This window comes from Erithacus rubecula (assembly GCF_903797595.1).
Source record: "Erithacus rubecula genome assembly, chromosome: 3".
In the NCBI taxonomy this organism is placed as follows: Eukaryota; Metazoa; Chordata; class Aves; order Passeriformes; family Muscicapidae; genus Erithacus; species Erithacus rubecula.
In genome coordinates, this window is record NC_136689.1 from 39,236,986 (window position 1) to 39,262,706 (window position 25,721).

Sequence of the window (25,721 nt, forward strand, 5' to 3'; positions counted from 1 at the left end):
ATGACAGATTTTTTTTCTCACAGAAGCTGTCCAGTAGCTTTTTGTAGTGATGTCTCTGTTGGGGCATCAGTGTGGGCTGTGGCAATGAGTTCTCCAAGTAGCTCTATCTATTCTGAAACCTTCAGATTTTAAACTTTATAATTTTCTGGGCATTCCTTATATATTATGAGAAACAGTGATTACAACTAGTCACTATTTCAGTGCATGGGATCTTCATTAATGTGCTGAAGTTCTAATCTGTGCAGTTGCTCCTAACATGAAAGCTCTTTCATAATCTGACCACCTGGTTTTCTGTGAAAATTATTAAATAAAAAAGAATTAAAAGCATAATGGAATATAAACAGTTACAAGGATTTTTAAAAGCACTTGAACAAATTTTGTTAGTGGTTACTATGCATTTCGATAACACTTCAGGAAGAGTGGAAATGTTTTGGACAGCAATTTCAGTTCAGATGCTCAATAGACACATTCTTGAGGTAGCCATCTCAGATTCATTATGTCTCTTTCCTTGGCTGGCATGATGCACTAGGTTATCACTAATGGTACAGCCATTATTTTGAAGGGTTGGTAATATGGCAATGAGGTGAACTCAATTCTATAGTCATCCTTTTATGACCAGAATTTTTGATTCAATGTCTTTGAAAGAGTACTTCTGTGAATTGTACTCAAGAGAAAATTAAATAGTGCTCACATTTTCTCACAAGGAGACCATACCTGATATTTCTTCAATTATGTCAGTATTTTGTAGAACACAGGTGCACAGGTTGTCGTATTTTGTAATAATTTCTATTTAAATATAAGAAAACAAGAGGTAAACTATTGTGATGTATTTTAGCCTTATTTTTGTGAACATTCCCATCGAATACATTTTTTTTTTTTGTACTTTTGGGTGAATCAAATCATGATTAAAGGTAAAACAAGCAGAAAGCCAAACAACTTTGGAGATGAGCTATAGCTTAATACCGCACTTCACACATGAGAGAAAGAAATATGACTGCATTCGTAGGAACAAAATACCTTCCTGATTTCATGCAGCACACAAACTAACATTCTTCATCAGAACTGATGTTCTGATTACTGTAGAATAATTACTTCAAATATTTAGCAAAACAGTGTCCAAATTAATTCCAATTACTTTCTTGTGGTAGCACTTGGGGTTTATAGCAGTAGATTAAATCGCCGACATATGGCTAATTGCCTATAACAGTGTTTGTTATTGTGGTGCCTCTTACCACTCTGATGTCTGTTTTTGCAAATGTAAAGGTGTGCACATAACTTTGAATGTGGGGAGAAGCATTTCCTGAACGGAACAGAATTCTGTGAGCAAAATCTCTAGTGTAACTAAGCGTTTGCAGGATTGCAGTACACAGCAAATAACTCTATGAAATCTGTAATGAAAGCAGTTGAACCACAAATGTCTGTCTCTGCTGGTAAGAAATGTAAACTTCTACCTCTCATGTGACTTGGATGAAACAACACATAAATTCATTAGGAGTAGCTGGGCTGAAATGCAGGCTAGGTGTTGGTTTTTGTTGATGGAAGTTTAGGTAGGGGTCGTGTTTTATTTGAGGTTGTTGTGGGTTAGCTGCTGATTTTTGTTGAATTCTTTTTCCATGTATCTGTCAGAGGTGCATTACTGTACAAGATAGGTGTGCTTTTGCTTTTTTTTCCCCATGTATTTAATATTAAATCTAAGTAAATCAAGTAAATGAAGATTCACTGTGCAGGCTAAATTTTCTGCTGGGTAGGGTGACCCACTGAACAGCCATAAATCACTGAATCGAATTTTTCTTTGCCTTCTTAAGACGTGTGCTCTAATATCTTAGAGGCCAAAGTCAACTTCAGGTACTACCATGAAGAATTATAGGATTAAGTGGAACGTGAGTAGGTATAAAGGCCCCAGTTCTGGAAACACCTGAGGTTAGAAAAGCATGTGATCTCATGGTTAACATTAAATCTGTTATGTATTTGGTTGGAGTGAAGCCAGAAATGGCAAAATAGATTCTCAATTACCTGCCTGTGTACCCATTGTAGTGTAGTGAACAGTGGGCTGTGCTTCAGAGCCCAAAATCCTTCTGGTCTACAGAGTCAGCAAAAAAAAGTGGGTGGGGAGAGGTGAAGGGGAGGAAGGCTTGTATGACATTTTTTGGTTCCTAAAAGATAGCTGAGTTGGGGCTTGATTTAGTTTACACAAATTGTGATACTCTTAGGTCAGTTTTCCCTCCTCCTCCTGACTAGGTTTCAGACTGAAACAAAATGAAGCAAAACATGCTTTTCCTCCTCAAATAAAAGTCAAATGGAAACAAATGCTTTTGTGAGTTCTTGGGGAAAGATAAAACAGAGAAATGGAAAGACTCGCTCAGGAGAGCAAAGACAGAGGGAGAGACAGTGCCCTTTATCTTAAGCTGAGTGGATACGTGTCACTTGCAGTATGAAAACTTTATCTGAGAACTTTGTCTCAAACTTTTGCTGGTATCAAAGAGTAGTTAGGCCATTCCCAGTCTTTCCCATAGGTGCTACTCCCCTTCATTGTTTTCTTGATCCCAGGCTAAAATCCCAAAAGTCTGTTTTATGCTCTGAGAGTTGTGGTACCATTCCTTCTTTCTCTCTCTCTGTTGTTTCCATTTGTTGTTGTTGTTGTTTTGTTTGTTTGTTTGTTTTGTGTGTGGGGCTAACAAAGAAGAGTGTTTCCATGAATATGTGGCACAGTGCTCTAATTGCCCTTAGAGTTCTTAAGTTCTTTTCGGTGTAGTGGGAGATACGGATTTCCTCCTGAGGCAGAGAAAGGAAAAGCAGCAAGGTTTTTTCACATTTTGGCTTCTGGATTTCAAGTAGAAGTCACTAATACCAAATTTATATTGCTGTTGATAAAGATTAACCAAATAAGCATTTGTCTACCATATTTTCAATGGTTTATAATTTATGTTGGTTATTTTCCATGGGTGCTTCTTCGCCATTAGAAGATATTATTTTCTTAAATCTTTTTTAGTAATATATCCTTTGTGGATGTAGAAACTTGTGTTTCATGGGAAAGTCCTCCAAATGAAAGCCCAATGTATCAGAGTATCAATAATGCTTTTTAAAAATGTGGAAAAGGGCATTTTAAGGGAAATTCTCTTCAACAAAGACCAAGATGTCTCAGTGACTGGAGAATAAAATTATTTTACTTATTCTTCTAATGTCTTATGTTCATCCATAAATGTCATCTTCTGTAATCTTTTATTAGGCTTTTATGATACTTACTATTAAGTCTGCATTTTTAGTCTTAATCTCTGTGAGGTAAACAGAGATACCTATTTTATGGTCTAGTTGCTTTATATAACAAGTTGTAGCTGCCCGAATTCCCTCTTCACCATGCTAAGTCTATCAAATTGCAGTGCAGTGCCATGCTATCTATGGGAGGTGATATAAACTGAGTATTAACATTCATCTTGGAAAGAGCTGGGAGATGCACACAGACCTCAAAGGTTCTGTTTATCCAAACTCAATAGAGTGTATATAAATAGACATGGATGCACACATGAGCACAGCTGTGTGTGCCTGTGTATATAAAGGGACCATAATTTTTGTTAATCTTGAAAGAATGTAGTCCATCTGTATTTAAACTAAACAAACTTAAAATAATTTAGTCAAAGAAGCCTCTTTACTAGTGCCAGTGTTGTAAAATCCTTACTGTGATTGGCATTTATGCTGGCAGTGCATGGACCAGAGATGGATGGGTTGTGGCATGTGCTCTTCAGGGTGACTCTAAAAGTGTTTGAACTATTGGCATAAGGGATCTCTCCAGGATTATCAGATGAATGTTTTTCAAGAGCTCTAGACCTCTTCTTAGGATATGTGTTATATATGCATGCAAAAATCACTATGTACTTTACTAAAATATAGTAACATGCCCCTCTGATTTTTGTTTTCTCCATAGGTATGGGAAAATTGTTTCTACAAAGGCAATTCTTGACAAAAACACGAATCAGTGCAAAGGTACGTGCAATGTGTCCACCCTGTGAGTTCATTATCAGTTTGAATGATTGACTGGTGGCTTGACTGCCAAAGCTCTGGCTCCAACTGTGCAATCAACATAATGCACAGTATATTACAAACATATTTAATAATGCCAAAGCTTTGAGTTGTGCTTCCAGTAACATTGCTCATTAATTTTTTTCATTAACAAACAAAATGAAAATCACAAATCAGAACAAGTATCAAATTGCTTCAGCAGAAGAGTAAATTACCTTCTAACCACATAGTGCTGTCTGATTTGAATGATATCATCAGTGATGCAAATTGATTTCCTATATAAAGCTGAGAAACCTTTGGGAAAACTTTCCCAAGGAAAACTTGGTCTAATTTTTATATTTTTGTGAAGTCTTGGCATATGCTAATGGAAGAAGAAAATATTCTTTATGACACAAATAGATCTACAAGTTGCAATACCAAGATATAGAAATAATTCCTCTTCCAGTTTTATGTTCCTAATTTTTCTGCTAATGTATGAAAATAATTTTAAATTAAATATAGCATGTTTTGTGTGTGTGTAGCTGTATTTGCTGAGGAAAATATTGACTAATGTTGCAGTAGTATCTCAGGACTAGAATTGTTACTTATTTATGAGTCTGCAGTGTCACTGGGTCTGTGGGGGAGAAATGATTCTGTAGCTTTCCACTAGTGGTGTACAGAATACTTTTGGAGTAATAAGACTTGCTAGAGTGGGTTCTTCTGAACAGAAGCACATCCTGGATAGCATTTTTGTATGTGTTAGCAAAAAGAAAAAGCATTGCAGTTCAGGACTGCCCTGTGAGTGGCCAGATATGGGGTGAAGAGAAGCAGAAGAGAAACATTCTGAGGAAATTATGAGACGGGAGAAAAATCCTGCCACCTGTACCAAAGATGTTTTTGAGATTTGTAGAAATGTGTGACTTTATTTATTGCCTGCCAGAAACAGTGTTAATTAGTTATTGAGGAGAAAAGCAAATTGGAAGACTGCAGTTCTAGTCTTAGAAAACTCCACCAACCAATTTGTCATGGGCCATTGTCATGAGTTGCACTGCTGTGCATTTGCTTTTGCCTGAACATGTGTTTGATTTCCTTGGGGCACTCTTCTGGCAGAATTCTGATAACATCACTCTGTATTTCTTTGAATATCATACCAGGAACAGGACCTCATTGTGTTTGGGGTTTGGTGGTTTCTTTGCTTTTTTTTTTTTTTTTTGGATTGCATTATAAAGGGATATCCTTGTGAGCAGAACTTCCTTTGCTCTCTTTGCCAGTGGTAAACAAGGAAAGGAGTGGATATGTTTGTGAAATGCAAAATGTGAAGTGAAAATATTGTAAAGAATATGAATTGTAGAATTTTGAGAAAGAAAAATGTCTGGTTTTAGTGTTCTTTATATTGCAGTTAGCTTTAAGATTATTTTAATAGGAGCCATATATCAATGAGTTGGTATTTTCTTTAGTTTGCTTTCATGCTGTTGTATTACACTGTAGGGCAGAGATATCTATTTGTATTTTCAAAGATGGATCTTCATGACATAAGTAGTGCCATTAAAAGATCATAAACATAATTGGATTTATTAACAGTATGCTTTATGATATAAAAAGAATAGATATTTTACTGCTTTAAATGCTGGATACAGTTTCCCTTCTCTTCAGTAAGGTTGCCAGAAAAATAAAAGAAAAAGCTTCCCAGGAATCAGAAGTGGAAGGGACCTGAAGAGGTCAGGACCTGCCTTGGGGCAGGATCAGCTCTAACCCACTGCTGAGGGTATTTCTGTAACCTTCACTCAAAGGCCTCCAGTGGTGGAGATTCCTCGAGCTCCTCAGGCAATCCCTGATAACACTCCCTCTCCTCACTATAATGAAGCATTTCCTAATGTCTAACCCAAATCTCTCTTGATGCAATTTAAGTCTATTGCTTCTTTTCTTACCCCAGTGGACACATAGAGCAGTTTATTCCTCTCCTTTTTGCAGCAAACATTTGTATTTGAAGACTGATCTGCATCTGCCTCGTCTTTTCCTTGGACAAAACACTAGTTGTTTCACTTTTTTCTTAAAGGCTATTTGTTTCTAATTTCTCAATATATTGCACTTTGCTGGTCTCTCTAATCAGCTCACTCCTTACCTGAAGAACTTGGAGCTGGGCATAGGTTTTTGGATGGCCTAAATTGGATTGTATTAGGTTGTACAGAGGGTTTTGATTTGTCTTCTCTGTGATCACAGAAGTCTCCTCCTTGTTGATGTATACATATAAATAATTTTATATGTATTTAAAATATAGATGCATCTCTGAGGCACACGGTGTTGCATGAGAAAAATGGTACTGGTTTATGCTGAGAGATTCTGGGCAGCCCCTGGTTTTGTTACTCTTCCAGTGCTGCTGCCAGCCAGGCATTCCTTATTGTGTGCTCTACTCTGGGTTGTTGATTATTCCCTCCTAGAGCTAGAAATTTTCATTTGTCTGTATTGAATTTTTATCCTATTTTTTTCCTGTGGCCTCCTTAATTTACTAAGATTTGAGTATAATCTTAAGCCTCCAGAGTGCTTGCAGCACTTACCTCTTTAGTATCCTCTTCACAGTTAATAAATGGTTTCTCTAATCCACTGGACAAGATAAAGTGGAAAAGAGTGAATAATAACAGACCTGAGGAAGACATTTGAGGAAACCCTCTCAGTACACCAGGTAGTGCAATACTGAGCCATTGAGAATTTATTTTTTTATACTGTATCTGCTAATCAGTTTGACACCTACTTCACAGCATTATCAGCTAGACCTTTTTTTTCCTATCTGCTCAAGTTATGAAAGAGAAGCAAAGTTTAACTAAAGTATATAATACTGAGCTATTCAAAGACTGGTTACATACTTTTAGACAAAATTGCAATATGACATTTTTTACTCTTTCTGAATCTGTGCTGCATAGGACTAATCACCACCTTTGAGGGTCTGTGAATGGATTCATGCATCTGTTTGGTCCAAGATTTTCCCAGAAGTTGAAACTGTCTCTAAAACAGTGGAGTCTACAACTATTCCCTAGAAAAACCCAGCAAAAAACAACCACCACCACAAACCCTCCCCTTAACACAATCCCCCTTTCTCCCTAAACTCCAAAAATGCCCGAACAAAACTCAGTATTCAAAAACAAGAAAGGGGGAAAAAAACCCTCCACATTATTGTTTGCTCCTTTCCAGTCTTTTGGGTGTCACTCACTTTCTGCCTTTCTTGGGTCTCACTTTCTACAAGACTATCTTGTTAAATGAGCACATCATCCTGTGATGTGTATGCAGTGAAGTAGAGTGGATTAAATTCAAGGAAATGATAGAAATTATCACAAGATTAGTGATTTCAAAATTTATTTCTGTGTCATTTGTGTGTTGACCAAAGTATAGAGTAAAGCTGAAAGTAGAAATATTTAATTTAGCAAGGAAATTATTTCAAAACTTCCATGTAACAGCAGATCTGTTTAAACAGGTTGCTGCTAAGTGTTTGCTTTCCTTTTGGAGAAATGAGGAAAACATTCAGTGATGTACTTTAAGTCATTCTCCATTATTCCTCAGATTTTAAAAAGATACCCACAGCATTCCTGTCATGATAAGGAGCACAGTTATCTAAGGAGTTCTCTCTCTGGTCTGAATTAAGCAGTAATCATAGAGGCTGCCAGAGAATTTGCTAGGGACAACTTTTGACATAACCTCTCATTTTCAGATTGCTCTTTGTTGGTGGCGTAACTGTTAAGTGAGGCAGAGGAAAAGTAATGATCACCCTGTAACAGAACAATATATAAAACAAAATAAGCACAGTCATGACAACATGGCCAGAAATCTCTGAACAAAGCAAAGAGCAAATTCATATGGAGAATAATTAAAACCAGACACATGATTCATTCAGATGTTCGAACACAAAACCCCTAATGAACAAGTTGGAGAGTTTTGGCTGCTTTTGCTTTTTCCCTTTCCCTCCTCTTTCTCCCTCTTCCCCTTGCACATTTCCCCTTCTGGGCCTACTGTATTTGCTCATTTAAAAAGTGGGGGAAATGAAATAACAGAAACCATTCAAGAGAAGTGTCAATCTGAAACATGTAGACTCTTCTTTTTGAGCCCCCCACCCTCTCCAGCCTGGCTTGCCTTTGCTAGACCTACGTGCTCGGAGCTGAGGGAATGAGTAATGGCTGTTTCACAGTACACTTTCCATACCTCATAGCAATGGAATACAGAACAGTTAATCTGCCAAATACACAAGCCCATTTCTTAGAGTATGAATTACTGTCATCTGTGTCTGCCCTTGCAGACACTGTAATTGCATGCATGCCTATTTGCTTCCTGGTTTAATCAGGGGCTTGCATGATTTTGAGTATTTTGCTAGTACCTTAGAAGATGAGCACAGAAGAATGACTAAAAGTCTGAAATTCCACCTGTGGGAATTATTTTTTTAATAAATAAATCCTATCAATCACAGTAATTTGTAGGAGACAAACACTCCACTGGTATATTCTTCATTTTATGTATATTTTTTCAAACCCTGAGTGACTTGATATGTTGAATAGCATTGTTTGTCTTAGGAGAGAAATGTGCCTGACATGATGAGGGGAACTGCAGTGACTCTTTTTATAATTTTAGTGTTTCATGATGACATTTTTCTAGTTGAGAAATGTAATCGATGATCTATTCCTTTTTAATATATGAAAACTGGATGGATGCAGATATGCACTCATTAGGATTGTGGTAGGTTTACTGCAAAAAAAAAAATGCCATGAGCTCATCTGTGTTAACCCACCATATATCACATACAATTTTATTTCTCCAGTTGCCTTGCTGTTTTTAGACCAGGACATAAAATTTACCATGACCTATTTTATAAATTGAGAGTTTATTTGTGTAACAGAAATGGAATAACTGGAGGCTTACTATAAGTGCTGGAGATAATTGGAATGGCATGATAAAGTGATGTTTCATATCTCCCAGAAGGAATCTGTCCTGCCTTGTGTCAGTGTTGCTACTCATATTCTTAAACTCACCAACATCCCTTAATACTCTAATGCATTGGGGCTTAATGAACTGGAGGCTTCTGCTCTGGTGTTTTGATAAATAAAGCTTGCATTCATACAGTATGTATACCTTAGTATGTGTGTTAGATAAAATACTTTCAAAACTTCAAATTTTACAAATTATTCTCTGATCATATTCTATGAAGAGTGAAGTTTGTGATTATATGAAATTATGCATTTTTGCTTTATATTCTTTAATTTATATTCTTATACTTAAGACGGCAAAATTTGGTTGTGACTAGCAATGGAACGGAAGTCCATGTGAAATAAGCTGGTGGGAAAGAGCTAAACTACATAGAAAGAAAGCTATTTAGTTAATAAATTTTATTTATTGGGAATAAGCTCAAATTACAATAACTGTGCTGTGTGATTTATGATTCTCAGAATTCCCATTTTGGAAGGGAAAAAAATCCAGACAAGTAGGTCTGTGCCTGATCAGAGACTGTAAACTGTTCACACTAGGAGGGCATGCATAGTGTGCTTCAAGGGGAAATGGATCTTGTAGAAAGTAAATAATTTGTAAAACAGACTTATTTAATTTTGAAACTCTAGACTTGTGTACCTAATAAATCAGTCCTGTTTTCAATGTCAGAGTAGCAATAGATGTGCTGGGTTTTTTGTGCATTAATTTTGTTTGTTTGCATTTCTATTTTTTTTTCCTTTTTGATCTGCTCCAAAGCATTATGTAATGATTGGCATAATAGTTCTCAAGTTATTAAAGTGTAGCAATATGGAATATTTTAATTCAGCAGGTTTTCTGACAGGAGTTTGAAAGCTGGACACGTGCTGAGTGCAGGGCAGGCTCTCAGTAAGTTTTGTCTGTGGCTCTGCTGATCCATCTCACCACAGACCTGCATCAGCCACAACTGATCTGGTCCTTCTGTCCCTGGGCCTCCTGAACAGTGCACAAACTGTGCTGAGTTTTGCCACTTTTGCTTAGCAGGCCAGCTGATAAAGCCAAATCTCCAGAGACAGAAGGACAAAATCTTCAACAGTGTCACTGAGCCCCCATTCTGAAAGAGTTGAAAGGGAAAAAGCAAATTTGCAATGCTGTGTGTTTTGATAAGATACATTAAACAACATGAGGCTAGTTGTTTAAAATTTGTAAATATTTGGAGGTTTTTTTAGTCTCTCTTCTGGGAGGTTTTTTAAACTTCAGTGGTTTTTTACTTTCACTCCTGTGGTTTTTATTAGTAAAGGTTGAGATAATATTTTTTCTGTTGAAATTAAAAAGTGATATTAATATGGAACCACATGAGACCAAGAGTCAAGTCTTAAAAAAAAAAACAAAAAACCTGAAGGAGGCATCTAAACACCATGACAGCAGGCATACATCAAAATGAAGTCAAAGGAATTGCCAGTAAAAAAACATGAGGTTGTTCCCTCACATATTGAGTGTAAATTCACACTCTGGTTTAGCAAATAAAAGCTCATTCGATCTCTGGGCTCATGAGCTATGGTGCTCTGTAAATCTGACCACTTTAAGAAGGTACCAGAAACTATATGGGAGGGTGGGAATGCTGCATATGTACATATAAAATAGCTACATAGTTGTCTCCTTGAATTTGCAGATGATGTGTTCATGGGTGTTTAGGTATCATAACAAAGCAATTTTCCTGGCACCTGTTGTGTTGGCCAGCAGGCATTATTATGTCTTGGCAAATGTGCAAGTGTTTTGCAAAATCTCATTTTAGCTTGGAGGTATGAGATTCTCCTGTTTGTATATTCTTGAATGCTTTTTCCGTCTGCTCAAGTGAAATAGGGAAAGATTCAATGAGTTGTGCCCAGAAGCTTTGATAGCTGGAGCTGGCCAGCCCTGGCCAGTGTGTCACCGTGGTGAGGACTCAGAGACATACCCACCCCAATGCCTGCAAAATGCAGCTGCACCTCAGCAAACATTCTTGACTGCCTCTAAACAGTGCTCTGTCTCAAGCAAGACCTCTAAAAGTTGTTTATTGAGTTTTAAGCCAGGTCTTCTACAGAGGAAACTCCTTCCTAATTAGTTCCCCAGACACTTTCTTAAATGGCTTCTTTGCAATTAAGGAAAAAATTTCCTGGGTCATTATCTTTTCATAAATGAACTCATGGCCTAGCAAATATTTTCTGTAAGGAGACTCAAGATGCTCAAGTATTCTGTGACGTATCTAATCTGTGATTATTCTTAATTTACTGCTTCCAAAATCTGCAGACCCATATCGCTGACAAATAATTGGTTTAACTTTGTTTCCTTCCAGAGAAATAAAAAAGTAAAATTTCCATTTGTACACAGTGATTAATGTTTTGATTCATTGGTCTGTATAAAACTTTGCCAATAGCTTGGCATGCATTTGAAGTGCATTTTGGGACTGGGTAATGATAGTAGGCTCTTAGTGGTCTCAGCAGACTTGGAAATATTTATTTCATATCACAAGATCGAACAGAAGAGAATTTTTTTTTATCTGAACAGTGGCTCATAATCAGCTTTGTTGAAAGCTTCCTTACAATGCCTTGGCTTTTTCAAATGTCTTGAAGAGTTACTTTGCTTAAGCCTTTTTTTTCTGATGCCATGGTACATCATCCTATACACCATTAAATCTGTTTGGCCTCTGGCTGCTTGAAAGTGGTGGTACTTTGTTCAGAAGTTACTTTTTCAAAAGTCTCAAGACCTTCAGCACAGCAGCTGACCCATTGAAACCTGGGGCAGAGGCAGGAGGAGGACAGTGCCCAGGTCCTGAGTTTTGCTAGAGCCCACTCCTTTAGGCTCTCAGAGTGTACAGCATATGCCAAACATGTGCTGCCTTGATACAGTGACAGTTTGATAATGAATCCAATTGACAGACTCTTATTGAACGTGGGCACTCAACAGGAACCATTCTGAATCAGAACTGTGAGTTACAGCACCACTTCACTTCTGTGGTTTGCCAGCAGAGAATTTGTCACTGCTCGCTCTTCCCCTATTACTGCACACCCCCTGCTTTTGTTTTGAAGAGTAGAATTCACTAACCCAAGTGAATTGAGTAAATGCTCCCTTTCTTGGTGGAGGGTATACTGTGAAGCACAAAGAGGCTGTGCCATCACTTTTATTGCATCTGTCCTTCTGGGTGTCTGAGGGCTGCCTGTCTGGAGATGGTCTAGGATTCCTTGAACAGGAGTAGATCTGCAACACAGGAGAAAAATCATAACTGCTGGCAATAAAGATGTAGTTTGCTCACTGCTGATCAAAAAACCCACCCACACCACTTCTGGGAAAGGAACTGCTGGGCATTAATAATACTGCTCCATGTATTTAGGCTGTGGTTGCCATATACAGGTATGTGAGCACTAAAGCTCTAGGTGCTAATCAACAGTACAGAAAACAATTGTACTCTACAAAAAAATAACTACAAGGCAACTTTCTCCAATGGACTTTGCAGCCCAGGTCTTTGAAAAAGAGCAGGGTTCACAATCAATTTAGATACTGTAAGTAATGTTGTGATTTTCGGATGGAGTTAAATGACATACTGAATTCTCCACAAAAAAAACCCCAAAAAAACAAACAAAAAAAACCCCAAACCAAACCAGTCTTTCAGCTCTCTTGAGAATAAATGTACATTTGGATAACATTTAGTGAGTTTTTTCAACCCAGAATGTTTTGAGGAGAGCTAAATTTATAGATGAGAAAAGGAGGAGGCCATGATAGGGGTGCTAGAAATGACTCTCCTACTTGATGAAATAGTTTTTGTCTGACTGGGTCTTGCCCAGGACCAATAATTGGCTGATGTTTTCTTCCATTAGATGGCAGTGGTGTGATACGTGGTTTCTCTTGACCCCCAAACTACAAATTTTAATAAAAAATTACAAATGGTTAAATTTTCTTAGTTTGGTTTCCAATTTCAGAGTCTCCAAGCTGTCAATTTTTTATTCACATAGAAGTTTACAACTTATTGTCCAGTTTAAAGCAAAAGAGGGCTGGGACTTTCAAATAGAACCAAGTTAAATATTTTTAGAAAATGGGCAGTTTTGTAGAATGGACACTCAGTTGTCCTGCTACAAGAAACACGGGATGGGTTTAGTTTTGGTCCCTCTCAAGTAACTACAGTAATTCACTAGTTGCTCCTCTATGGTGGAACCAGAGCTTTGTGCTGGTTTTGCCCAACAAGGGGCTTGGGAGGGAGGTATAGGTATGAGAGTAGAGGGTGGAAATTGTAGGGAATGCTTGAAGAGAGGGATGGGAGTCACTGCAGCAAGTTGTAGCATCACACTTGGGATAGGACATGGGCAGAGGCAAGAAAGAAGGGGCTCAAATGTATAAAACAACAGACTTTCTTTATTTCATTGCATATATCATGTTCTGTTTCATTCTAAACAAAGGACAGAAAGAGTTAGTATTTTTATATCATCTTTATAAAGATCTTTCAGGCCATTCCTTTGCTGCTTATGATATTAGTTGTGCTGTTGTTTTTTATTAACTTATTAAATATGGAGCAGTAAACACTATTTATTTTTAAATTAATTGAAATGGAGTTGTTGCCCTTCATGGCTTTTTATTAATTGAATATTTTTGCTAAGCTGTCTGATTTCAGAGCAAAGGTTGCAGTCAAGAGATGGGGGTCAATGGGACTTCCATTTAAATGCATGTTATCTCTATGTTAATTGCCTGCATATTTAACCAACCAAGCATGTCATTCTGCAGAATGTAAAGGTTTTTGTGGTCAGCCTTTAATCACAAAACAGCAAGAAAATGTCTGAGTGACCTGGTTTGCCTGAGGTATCTTGGTAGTTCTTGTCAGTCACTTCAGCTCACAGTAAATTGCAGGGTAAATTTCACATAATTGATGGAAGGTATCTTTAGAAAAAGCCCCAAAGCTAAGGGGAAAAAAAAAATTTGTGCTCAGCATTTTAGTATCTAATTTTTCTTTATTTGTTGCACATTGTTTTTAGTAATTTCCTTTTTAAATAGAAACATGTTTTATTGCTATTATGGACAGTTATTTGAGAAGAAAGTCATGGAGCAGATATTAAATATGCTTCGAGTTTTGGAAATGCATACATATTTATCAAGTTGGTGAATTTGAATTCTTACATCAGAAAGAATTGCATAGCTCTGCCTGCCATGCTGTATTTTCTTGGTTTTTTACTGAAAAAGTGATAAAATTGTTACACTTAAAGGAGGGGGATGTACATTGTGCAACTAATACTTCTGAGGCTGCTAGGATTAACAAACTTCTGCAATGTCCAGCAATGAGATTGAGCTTTTGGAATTTAAAGGTGTTTAAGATTGCTACCTCTGTCAAATTTGCTTGAATAGGGTCAGTCAGTTCAAAAGTTAGGGGAAAGGAGAGCCTGAAAGGGAAATATGTGTAGATATTTCTGCTGGATATTCTTTCCTTGCTTTCTGCTTCTTTTGTAATAATTCCTGGAAATTCAGTTTGCCTTTCTGAGCAAACAGGAAGCTGACACTTTAATGGACATTTCAAAGGGCATCATACTGTAAAGCCAGAATTTTCTCCCATGTGCCCCACTACATTTATCTCCATTTAATTTCTTCTGGTTTGTTACCCAGTTGCTTACTTTAATAAGGTTCTTCTGCAGCTCTTCACAGATGCATCTCCTGTTTTGTCTCCTAAATAATCTTGTCACCTCAGTGTTTAGCCTCTTCTTGTCATTTAGAAGTGAGTTCTGCATATGGGTCCTGGCAAAGTTCCTTCTGGAAGTCCACTGGTCCTGCTTCCCCCATGTAAGAAGAAGGATGCCCTCTACCCTCTGTTTTTATATCTTAACCAATTGTTTACCCAAGAACTTTCCCTCTTAAGCCATGGCTGCTTAGTTTCCTAAGAAGTCTTTTGTGAGGGCCTTGTCAAATGTCTTTTGGAGATCTGAGCAGACTATATTAGCCAGATCACCCTTATCCACAGGCTTGTTGACCTTTTCAAAGCACTCCAATAGGTCTGTGAGACAAACCTACAAAAGCCAAGTTAACTCTTTCAATGTATTTTATTTCCATTGATTTTACTCTGCTTCTGTAATTTCTGGTGATATAACATCAAGTTTACAGATCTTTATGTACCTGGATCTTACCTGGGGTGTCTTCAGAATGTTGGGACCATGTGTGCCACCGCCCAGTCCTCAGGTACAAAGTCAGTTTTAGGAAAAAAAACAACCTGCATACCACTTCTTAATGTGTGTAGTCAGTTATTGCATCCTGGAGCTCTTTTCAAAGTGGGAGGGTGAGTACCATCTGTTGTTGCAATTTGTTAGTGTTCACTTTTGTCAATTTGTCCTATAACCTTCTCTGTGGTCATTTAAAATTAAGAGTTGCATCTGTTCTGGGCTTCTAAGCAGCTGCTCTCTGAAACGGCACCTAAAAATGTGATCTTTGCATTGCATCCCATTTTTGCCCAAAATCTGAAGGAATGATAAAAGTCCTCCATGAGCACTTCAGTTACTGCATTTCAGATTTGCAGGTTATATGTTACTCTCTGCCATGCTTTGTCATTTCTACCCCACCAGCAAAGCCTGCTCTGTCTTTGCCATGTTTGTTAGATCTTGGTGTTAAGATGATCTGCCCATTGTCTTGCTTTCACAGCTTTTCTGTGACTGTAGCATATATTTAAGTTCATCCATTTTATTTCTTAAGGCTAAAAACACTTAGGGAGCCATTGATATTTTAGTTGTGCTTCAGCACTGCATTTGAGTTACTTTGCATTACAGTATTTCCACTTAGCTTCTCCTGATATTTTATTTGCAGGAGGGATAGATCTAGAGATCATCTTCTGATTTTCTCAAAGGTTACCAATTTCCCCATCTGCTTGCCTGGAGAGTTTGTCATCACTCCATCCTGCTTCTTCTTTCTGGTTAGTTCCAAGTTCTAGAGGGACACTTCCAATGCAAAAATGCAATGTCAGCAGCTCTCATTGGGAAGGATCCAGCACTGGATTACGTCCTGCTTTACCACCTGAGTGCTGCCTTGAACTGGCTGCTGCCCTAATAGACCTGGACCTGCTGCCATTGTGTGCAGCTCTCCTACAGGAAAAACAGGGAAATAATAGTTGGCATATTAAATTAGTTGATTCTCACTTTCTTCCCCCAAACTATTTCATAGGGTTGTTCCTACCACTTGTTTCTATCCGAGTAACCTGTTTGACCTCCCCTCATCTTGTTGCCCTAAAGACAAAAGCTAAGAGTTTTCTCCTTTCATGAAGCCAAACTCATGCTCCTGGTCTCAGTTTAGTTCTTGGAAATGCTGATGCTCTACTTACTCAAAAGTGTATAGAGAAGGATTGGTGAGGAATGGGAGACATAGCATTTAAAAGAGTATTCACAAAACCAGAACAAAATAGAACTGCTTATGAAGAAATCAGTGTCTGGTATTAGGCAAGGGAAAAAAATGTGTGCACAATGCTGGCAGCAAGGATAAGTGAGAGTAAACAGGCTGTGATTAAATATGGGTGAGAGTTTTTGACCACCAGGGTAGCCAAGTTTTGGTAGGGAGAGTGGAGCAAAAATGACAGCAGGAGTTGTGGCATGAGTTGGCTGGAGAGTGGGGTCAAGATTCTTGCCCCAGTGCATGCACTTATTTCAAAGAGTTCTTCCAACATTCTGAGTGTGGAGTCAGGCAAATATTGTAAGATGTATTTTCAGACAACTGTTTTAATAAGTCTCAGTAGCTGCACTCCAGAAGGAAGAGTGGGGAGGGAGCTGGGAGACATTGCCTTTAGGGTAACTCTCTTTGGGGCTGTTGTGGCTGGGTGCTGGCTCAGGGTTCTTGGGTCTGTGACACTCCACCACACTATCTGCAGCCCTTCTGAGCAAATCTTTACCTACAAGACAGCTTCTAGGGCTCTTTGAAGAAAGAGCCTTTCTCTTGAGTTAAAATAGAGGGCAAGTGTCTCACTCATCCTGAGCCAGCCTGGCTGGCTGTACTGGTGCCTGAGAGTGCCTGGGGGAAGCTGTGATGGTTGGCTGAAATGCTTGGGAGCAGGAGCTGGAGGAGTGAAGTGTGGCTCTGTTACAGTTCATCTCCTTGCAAATTACCTGAGTGCTTGCCAGTGTGAGGCCTAGGAAATGTCTGCAGGTCTGCACATTAAAGAATTTAAAAAAACCCAACTCCAAAATGGGTTTTGTCAAATTAACCTTCAAAAGCTCAGCAAGGTGAGCTTTCAGTGTTTTGGAAGTGAGGCTAAGGCAGAGGACTGGCTATGAAATGTTCTTCTATTATTTTAAATGGAAGTTCTGACTGTCACTGAGTCATTTCAAATTAATAAGGCTTGTAAGAAAATAGGATTTTCAAATTGCAATTTTAAAGCCCCGCATTCCCACTGTGTTTTAGGGAAGAGTAGAAGCTTAGAAGGACTAAGTGAAACCAGAAATTTTGTTTTAATTTGGGCAGTCTTTACTGACACTCCGCTCCTGTGTTTGGCATTCCTGAAAGGGAGAAGAAGAGTGGAATGTAAAAGGGGTAAAAAATTCCAGTCAACATTTGGTTTGAATTTACATACAGCTTTAGAAAAGAAAAAGGAAAAAGGTACCATTACAATTACAGTGTAGGTCCACTTTATCCTCAGAAATATCTGTTCTGTAAATCTCCCTTATGCCTTTCTTTCTATATGCTTCATCAGTATCTCTGCACTATTATTATATCCTGGTCTATAATGATTTAAATAGAGGGAACTTTACAATGCAGAAGTGTTTGGATTTGCACATAGAAAATAGTGCTTCATTATTTATTTTACTTTTAAAATTTCTTTAATAACCCACCCTTCCCATTCCCCCAGATCCCCCATTCCTTCAGAAAACAGAAATAAGATCTAATATTATAGGTTATCTCCTCTGTGGTATAGATCCACAGATTGAAGATCTAGTTTGTGCTATGCAAGACATTGTAAGGAAATATCTGAGTTAGGCTAAAGAAGACCTTCAGTTCTAAGGCCTCAATTACCCTTTGCAGAGCAGTACTATCAAGGAGCTTATGATATACATGGAAATACATGGAAATATGAGTGTATGTGTGTTGAACTACTTTATGTGGAGTTGATGTTTCTGTCTATCTCATGTAACACCTTGAGTCATCATAATGCAGGAAGAAACAATTCTGAGCATTTAAGTATAAGTTTACACGGCTCAATTATAAATAAGTAAAACTGTAATTTTGATCTGGTGGTGAACTTTCCTAGAAAGAGAAGTTTAATTATCAAGATCAGCACTGACATTTGAAGTTGACAGGAGGGTTCAACTCATTAATGTTTCCATTTTGCATGTGTCATTTACTCTGCTTTCTGAATTTTCTGAACATAAGATGGGGCCACCTCAGGATGTGTATGTTTAATATTAGATGCATGCTGAAGCACAGTACTGAAGAAGGCTTTGAGTTTCACTAAAATCAATCTTCTTGATGAAACATGTGTCAGTTCCTGGGCTTCCTGGTGCTTCAAAGTTCATTTCAGGACAAAGGATGCACAAGCTCACTATTACTATTGCAGAACCCACAAATGCTGCCTTTTATACTGAGCCCTGCACCTCAGTATTTTATTTTGTAGGACTCCTAGAAATATCACAGGCCTGAGGATATGTTGAAAAGCTTCCTCTCCCTTTCATGATGATATAAAGGTAGTGTTCACGGATCTGGCGTGCTTGGAATTAATTTGATCATTGCAGCTAGATTGTGTGTCAAAATGTTGTGTCCATTGTTCCAGTGAAGCCCTGACTACGTGCTTAGGATGGTGGCAGCCTCAAGGAGTATGTATCCCACTCACTTGGAGAGGACATTATACTCCTGGTATTTATGTTGGCTGGCCTGCATGCTTGTTTTAAACATATCCTGTTTGGATCTTTTGGATCACTTTTCAGATTCAGGGCTGAATCTTCAAATGTTTGTCAGCTACTCTCAAAAGTGAGATACTGAGGCTTACAATGTCTCAAAGTCTGTGGTACTTTTGGGAAATACATTGCTGCACTTGATAAGTGCTTGCTTGTTCTGCTTACAGTACTACTTCTGCAGCTGCACGTACTGCCTGTGATTAAAACATATTTAGTGGATTATTTTGATGCACAGTTCTGTAAACCCATACATCTGTGTGTATGAGTGTGAATATCTCCTTTAATTATTAAATGGGGACTGCTAGGTGACTAAAAACTTTTGGAAAGCTCAGAGTTAATGTAGAAGGGAAGAGGACATTTTTCTCTTCAAACTTCTGTGAGCAAGGAAGGTATTTTGCACCAACTGGCAAAGAGCTTATAGGGCACACTTCCAAACCTTCAGAAAAAGTTTCCCACAAAGACTTTTTTAAAATTTTTTTTTAAAGTCATGCTGCAGGAATTAAGTTGGAGATATCACTGACCGAAAGGACATTTTTTCTGAATGAGCCGAGAACCAAAGGAAATGACTCCGGGGTTTGAAATCCTTTTATTTCCTCTGTGGAAGATATCTGTGCAGCTGAAACGAACCATTCTGACTGGCTCCAAGCCAAACTTTATGGGAACTGAGATTAGGAAGTTCTATGGTCAAAATAGCCATTGAACAAATTGCTTCCAGTGTAAAGCCTCAAATTTCCTGATAAAGCTAGTGTTTAACCCTTCTTTTTCACTTGGGTGAGCAGCCTGCCTGTTATTAGGCACAAACTGTTTATCCAGTTGTGGTCCCAGCAGTACTTTCAGAATTGCCTGCAAGGGTTTTGCTGTTTTTTTACTTTCATGTGAGGTAGGCAAAGAAAACCCCAGGGAAAAGAAAAATGTTAGAACAGTTTTGGGTGATGTTTCCCACTTAAGATAACAGGGAAAGTGCTATAAACAAGACATCAGATTGCCAGCTGCAGTGTATGGCATTTTTGTCTTGCAGCCCTTTCTGAAGGGATGCTTTATTTTGTTTTATGATGGTGTTAGCTGGCTTGCTTGGCCTTCATGAACTAAATGAAGAGGCAGGAGCAATAGCAGCTGTTCCTCTGAACTGCACTATTGACTCCAGAAAGTGCTCAAAACTAGAGTGCTGTGACTGGAGCACCAAACCTGGCCTCTGAATGATGGCATGGACTCCCTAATCTCCAAACAAAACCACCTGATTTAGAGCAACAAAACGCTACAATTGTGGTTATGGATTTCTTTTGCTGTTGCCATCAGACTGGAAGGTCTGGAAGGGTGGCAAAGGGAGCTGATGCTGGAACTGGGAGCAAAGAGCAGGTGTGCTGACCTGTCCTTACCCCACTGTGCTTGGAACTGCATTGGGCCAGGCACTCCTGCCAACCAGCTACTTGTCCACATGCCCATCTCTTTGCCAGGTGGGCAGTGCTGGGGCAGCTCTTGAAGAGGATGCTGGTAATTGTGCTGTAGCCATGGAGCTGAGGCACGATGTGGTGACATAAACTGCCCTGTTTTGTTCCCCAAAGCACGTGTGCCTTTGTGCACACTTAGTGTTTCGTGTATTGATGCCTTTGTGCAACCTAAATTTAAAAGTCCTAAATCTTAGACAGGTGTTTCCATCATTTCACCTGAGAGAATAATTCCCGAAATAATAAAACTCATTATTAGTAAGTTTTTTTTTCTTTATACTCAGCCTAAATTTTGCTTTTCCTAATTTAATCCCACTACTCTTCATTATCCTTCCTTCCCTACCTCTGGGCACCACACTAATTAATTCATCTCCCTCTTTGGTTTTTGCTTCTTACCCTTCAATACTATAGTTCAATGTTAAAATGCACTCCGTTTTTCTTGTATTTACTCAGCTCAACAGATAAATTTGAGCTCCAGCAATCTTTCCTTGTAAAACTTTCTGCTGACCTCTATTCAATGTTATTGTTCATCAGTGAACAAATCCTCTGGTTTGTTTATAAATTGCTGGTATGAAACTGATCAGAACAAGATGCATTACCCCAGGTAAGTGTGAATGACATAACAAACTGAGATTTTATATATCGGTGCCTTTAAACCATTATTGTCTTCCTTTTTCTTGGGCTTTTTTTTTTTTTTCTTGCTGGATTTTTTTCTGTATTTTTTAATTTAAAGGGAGATCGATTATAGTTTTTATGATCTGATATGAAATCAAACCAGTCTGACACATTTTAGATGTACTTAGGAAGTCCTATTTAATAAGTAGGGCATAGGTGATTTTAATAATTTGATGATTTTTGCCATTTGATGTATATGTGGGTATCCTGGTGAACATCTCAAAAGTCTCAGCTTGCATGTCTCTCCTTTTCCATCAGTGCTATATCTGGAATGATTTCTTAACATTTTGAGGCCCCTTATTACTATTCTACCCTTTGTTGGTTAAATAAGTAATTAGGGTCACTGTTCCTTAATGACATTTTATCTTATATTTTGACACAGCTATCACATCTGCCTTCCCTCTTTTTTTTTTCTTTTTTTTTTTTTTCTCTTGCTATTGTCATCTGTGTTCTAGATATTACATTTCAGTTGTAGGTAAACTTTAACAACTCAGTAACTAAACAAATGCTTATTCTGTCATTAGTCATCTGAACCTCGATGAAACCACCATTTCTTCTTTCCTTTTGTATTAATAGACAGGCTTGAACCCTACAAATTAATCTTTTGGTCTTAAAAATAGGACTTTGTACCCTAAAAATACATTTTTGGATGTTCCAACTGAAGTGTTAAAAATGAAAAACATAAGGCTTTGAACTGTAAGTGGGGAGATTTTACCCTGAAATGAGGCTTTGTCTATACACAGAAGGCTTTCAAGGTGAGAAGCAAAGTTTTGGGCTCTAAAAATTAGGATCTTAGCTGTAACAGAGAACCTTTGAGGCTCAGAGGGCAACCTTATAACTCTGAAAAACTACCTGGAAGAAGGTTGTAGCAAGGTGGAGTCAAGTGTTTCCTCCCAAGTAACAAGCAAAAGGATGAAAGGAAACTGCCTCAAGTTATGACAGGGGAGGTTTAGATTGAATGTTTGGAAAAAAATTCTTCACTGAAGGAGTGTTCAGGTATTGGAACAGGCTGCCCAGGGCAGTGGTTGAGTCACCATCTCTCAAGTTGTTACAAAAACTGAGTGGATGTGGTGCCTGGGGACATGATCTAGCAGTGAACATTATGGTGCTGGCTTAATGATGATCTCAGAGGACTTTTTCAACCTTAATGGTCCTATGAAAAAGGGCACTTGGGATAATTTTTACATTTAGTAGTCTGCATTCCTGTTTCAAAGGAAGCACAGTACCATCACATATTACCAATCACCTTAAGAAAAAAACGACCCAACCAAACCCAAGTAGGAAAAACAAACAAACAAAACCATGTCTCAGCTGATGAGCAAATAAAGGCTGGAAGGACAAATAAAGCTTGTCCTTGTCAGTTGGTAAACATGGTACATTCTGATACAAAAAGAAGGAATTATATGAGCTTCTCCTGAAAAGAATAAATCCTGTATTAGAGAGGATGTCTGCTAGCATATGTTGGCCAACTCCTTCTGCAAAAAGTCCTGGAAATTATCATCTGAAAGTCATCCAGGACCTGATATTTTGATAGAATGAATAACAGAAAAAGCATCTGGTGTTCTGTCACCTGACAAAGAGGAGATCCTCTCTGGACCATGTTTTCATGATTGATTAGGAAGAAAGGCCAAGCTGTGTAAAAGCACTGATGATGGTACTTGGCCTGAGGAAAATTGCTGTAGGCCACTAATAAATGCTAGGCAGGAAAAGGAATAATAAGGAATGCTCTGAATTAATGCATTTTAAGTTTTTATAGATTATAGAAGAGTCCTAATGGATGTAACAGGAAGATTGAGTAAGCTCAAACTGGAGAACTGCCACTAATAATGGGCTACTGGTCACTTCAGAGTTAATAGACATATGAAGTGGTTTTGCAGTGATTCTATTTAAATGGATCAGCTATAGAAATAAATTATTGATAGTGAGAAATTTTATTCCTTATAAGAGTTATGTAATTTAAGATCTCCTCACCAGTGGTCTATTAGTCTATTTTGAGATTGTTTCAAGGAAACCAAAGCTACTGGAGGAGGGAGGGTGAGTCTTTTATCCAGAGTCTCAGGGGGAAGTGTTGGCAAAGCTAGGATTAAACCTTCTGAGTTGTCTTTGCTGTCTCATGTGCATCTCACAAAACTCTTTACAACTGTCTCCAGGAGGTAAAGAATTTGTAAAACCCATTTAAACCAGAAAAAGTCTGCATTAATTGGTGTAGTTAAAACTAAAACAGGGAGCCCTGGCAAGAGAGACAAAATTATTGAATGATAAAAATGAAGTCTGCATTTTAAAATGCTGTATAGTAAACTTGAGTTTCAAAAAGGAAATTCCCCCTTTTTAATGTTGCATAGTTGTAGGGAAACATAATGATTTCTGGCCATGCAAACTACTAGAAGTGCTATGAAAATTCCAAATTTATTCACTAAAAATGGGCTCATGAAAATAAAAATATAGAATTAGTGATGGATAAGCAGTAGCAGATATGTTGCCACACATATGCTCTTGAATTGATAATGAGTTTATTGTGGCCATACATCCTTGTGGTCCTTCTCCCTTACTATTTGAATGCAGTGAGCTTCACACTTGTCATTGTTTATGGGAAGTACTATTTAGATGAGTGTGACACACATTGTAGTCTTGGAGGTAGGACAGTATTTCATCAGTATTTCCCATCAGAGAGCAGGAGTGTGTCATGGTACTTTGCTGGTTTAAGTTTAAACTTCACAAGCTCAGCACATTTTTTTTTTCTAGAGATAATCAAGATAACTGCTGAATGTAGTGCTGCACAATGAAAGGCTTTTGATAACTAAATAAAAATACACCTGTATTTTCTTTTATATGATTGACTGGAATGTTGATGTTGTTCCTGGAAAAGCTTAAATATGCATGTGATGTAAGGACAGGCATAAAATTTCATATATAATAAGCTGCTTTTTTGTGTAATTGTGTAATTGAATTTTAAAATAATGTTGCCATAGCAAATTGCTATGCATTCTTTGCTAATATTTTAACTATGTTTTTTATAGCTCCAATCATTCTAAAAAGATGCATTGTTTTAAACTGGACATTTCTGGAGGGCTGGCTGAGCTTGACAAAATTTGTACTAAAATATCTGGTGAAATATTGGTGCTTATTCTTTTAAAGACATGGCAGTACATTTTTCCGACTTGTAAACACTTTTGAAAAACATTGAGTTTTCATTTGAACATTTGTTGGTGAAACAATAATTCTTTAAAGTGTTGATTTAATGGGTAGTTTGAATTATTACATATGACTGTTTTGCACATGGAAAGTACAGTAGGTGTGTAACTGTTTTGAATCAACACATGGGAACTATAAACTCTCTGGATCCATGAATATCTTCTTATTAGACCTATATTTCAAAACTGCAGGGTTTGCAGTAATTCTTATCAGTCCATCTTTACTTTCTTCCCCCCCCCCTTTTTTTTTTTCCTAACTCTCAATCTGATTTTCTAATCTGTTGTTGCAAGCAATGCTAACACACAAATCCCATGGGCATCTCTGTCCCCACATTTGTGGCTTCTAAATTGCTGTTCCTTAACTGATAACTCTTTAAACCACCCAGGCAGAGGTAATGCCAGTGGAAATCAAGAGTCATTCTTCCAATGTCATTAGTTAATACATTGCCATGAAACTTGTTTGGTAGTAGAAAGCTCTCTATGCTCAGAGGTGTAAGATCCTGCAGAAGGATTGAGGCAGAGCTGGTGGTGCCACCTTTCAAACAAAAGGATTAGAAGTGACAGCCAGCTCTTCTCTTGACTGACTTAAGCAATCGCTATCAAAATGATTATAGTCATGCTGCATTCAGTCATTTTGTGCTCTATATGCTAATGCCAGTGATGGGATACAGGAGAGGGCGTTTTATATGCACTGGGCTATGGAGTTGGCAGTCTGCTAGTCACTTGTCTCCTGTGCTGTTATTTCCAGTAATATTCTTCATCTTGAAGCTTGTTCCAAATGTCTGAAGTACCGGGGAGAGGGGATGAAATTCTCCTCGTGGTACTCACTACGTATATTTTTTGAGTGACAGGTTGCTTAACTTTTCTCTGCTTCAGTGTTTCCCCATATGGTATAAATGAGGATTATCTGTCTATCTTGAATTCTTCCACAGCTTGCATCACTGAAGTATCTGAGCGCCTCCCAGTCTTGGATGCATTTGATCTTCCAGCACCCCAGGGTATGGGAGATGTACTGTTAATACCCGTCTACAGAGTTTTAAAGAAAGTGTGTGGTAGAGCAGATTTTGCAGGTCCGTGGTTGTTTTGAGACGTTTCCCTCTGACTGTATATAATACCCAGAGAAGATGGAGGATCCTGAGAGTAACATTTCCTTTTTTCAGTATCCTCCTGGGTGAAGATGTCAATTGGATAGCTGAGTTAGCTAAATAACTATTGCCTCTATTAGCCAAGATAGGTGCTGCTTACATTATAACCAGAACAATCTTTCAGGAAATATGCTGCGTGTGACACTTGACTATGTCACAGGTATTTCTCAGTAAAATTTAGATATTCCTAATTGGATTAGAGCTGGATGGCCAAAACTGCCATTTACAGAATCATGGGATGGGTCAAGTTGGATGGGACCACAGTGGTACAACCTCACTGCTTGAGCAGGGCCATCCCAGAGCACATGGCACAGGATTGTGTCCAGGGGGTTCTTCAACATCTCCAGTGGGAGAGATTCCACAGCCTCTCTGAACAATCTGTTCTTTTCTTGCACGGTAGAGAAGTTCTTTCTCATGTTCAGGTGGAACTTCCTGTGCATCAGTTTCTACTCATTGCCT

General features: G+C 38.2%; 1 protein-coding gene across 4 annotated transcripts in view; it reads left to right on the top strand.

Moving 5' to 3' along the window:
* The window catches only part of RBMS3 (RNA binding motif single stranded interacting protein 3), a gene marked incomplete at its 3' end in the record, with an annotated part of 438,647 nt that overhangs the window by 116,185 nt on the left and 296,741 nt on the right, over nucleotides 1-25,721 (top strand). For all 4 annotated transcript variants that reach the window (XM_079301446.1, XM_079301447.1, XM_079301448.1 and 1 more), the window contains exon 3: nucleotides 3,920-3,978. In XM_079301446.1, coding sequence (XP_079157572.1) covers nucleotides 3,920-3,978 — 59 coding nt within the window. The remainder of the gene's footprint in view (nucleotides 1-3,919; nucleotides 3,979-25,721) is intronic.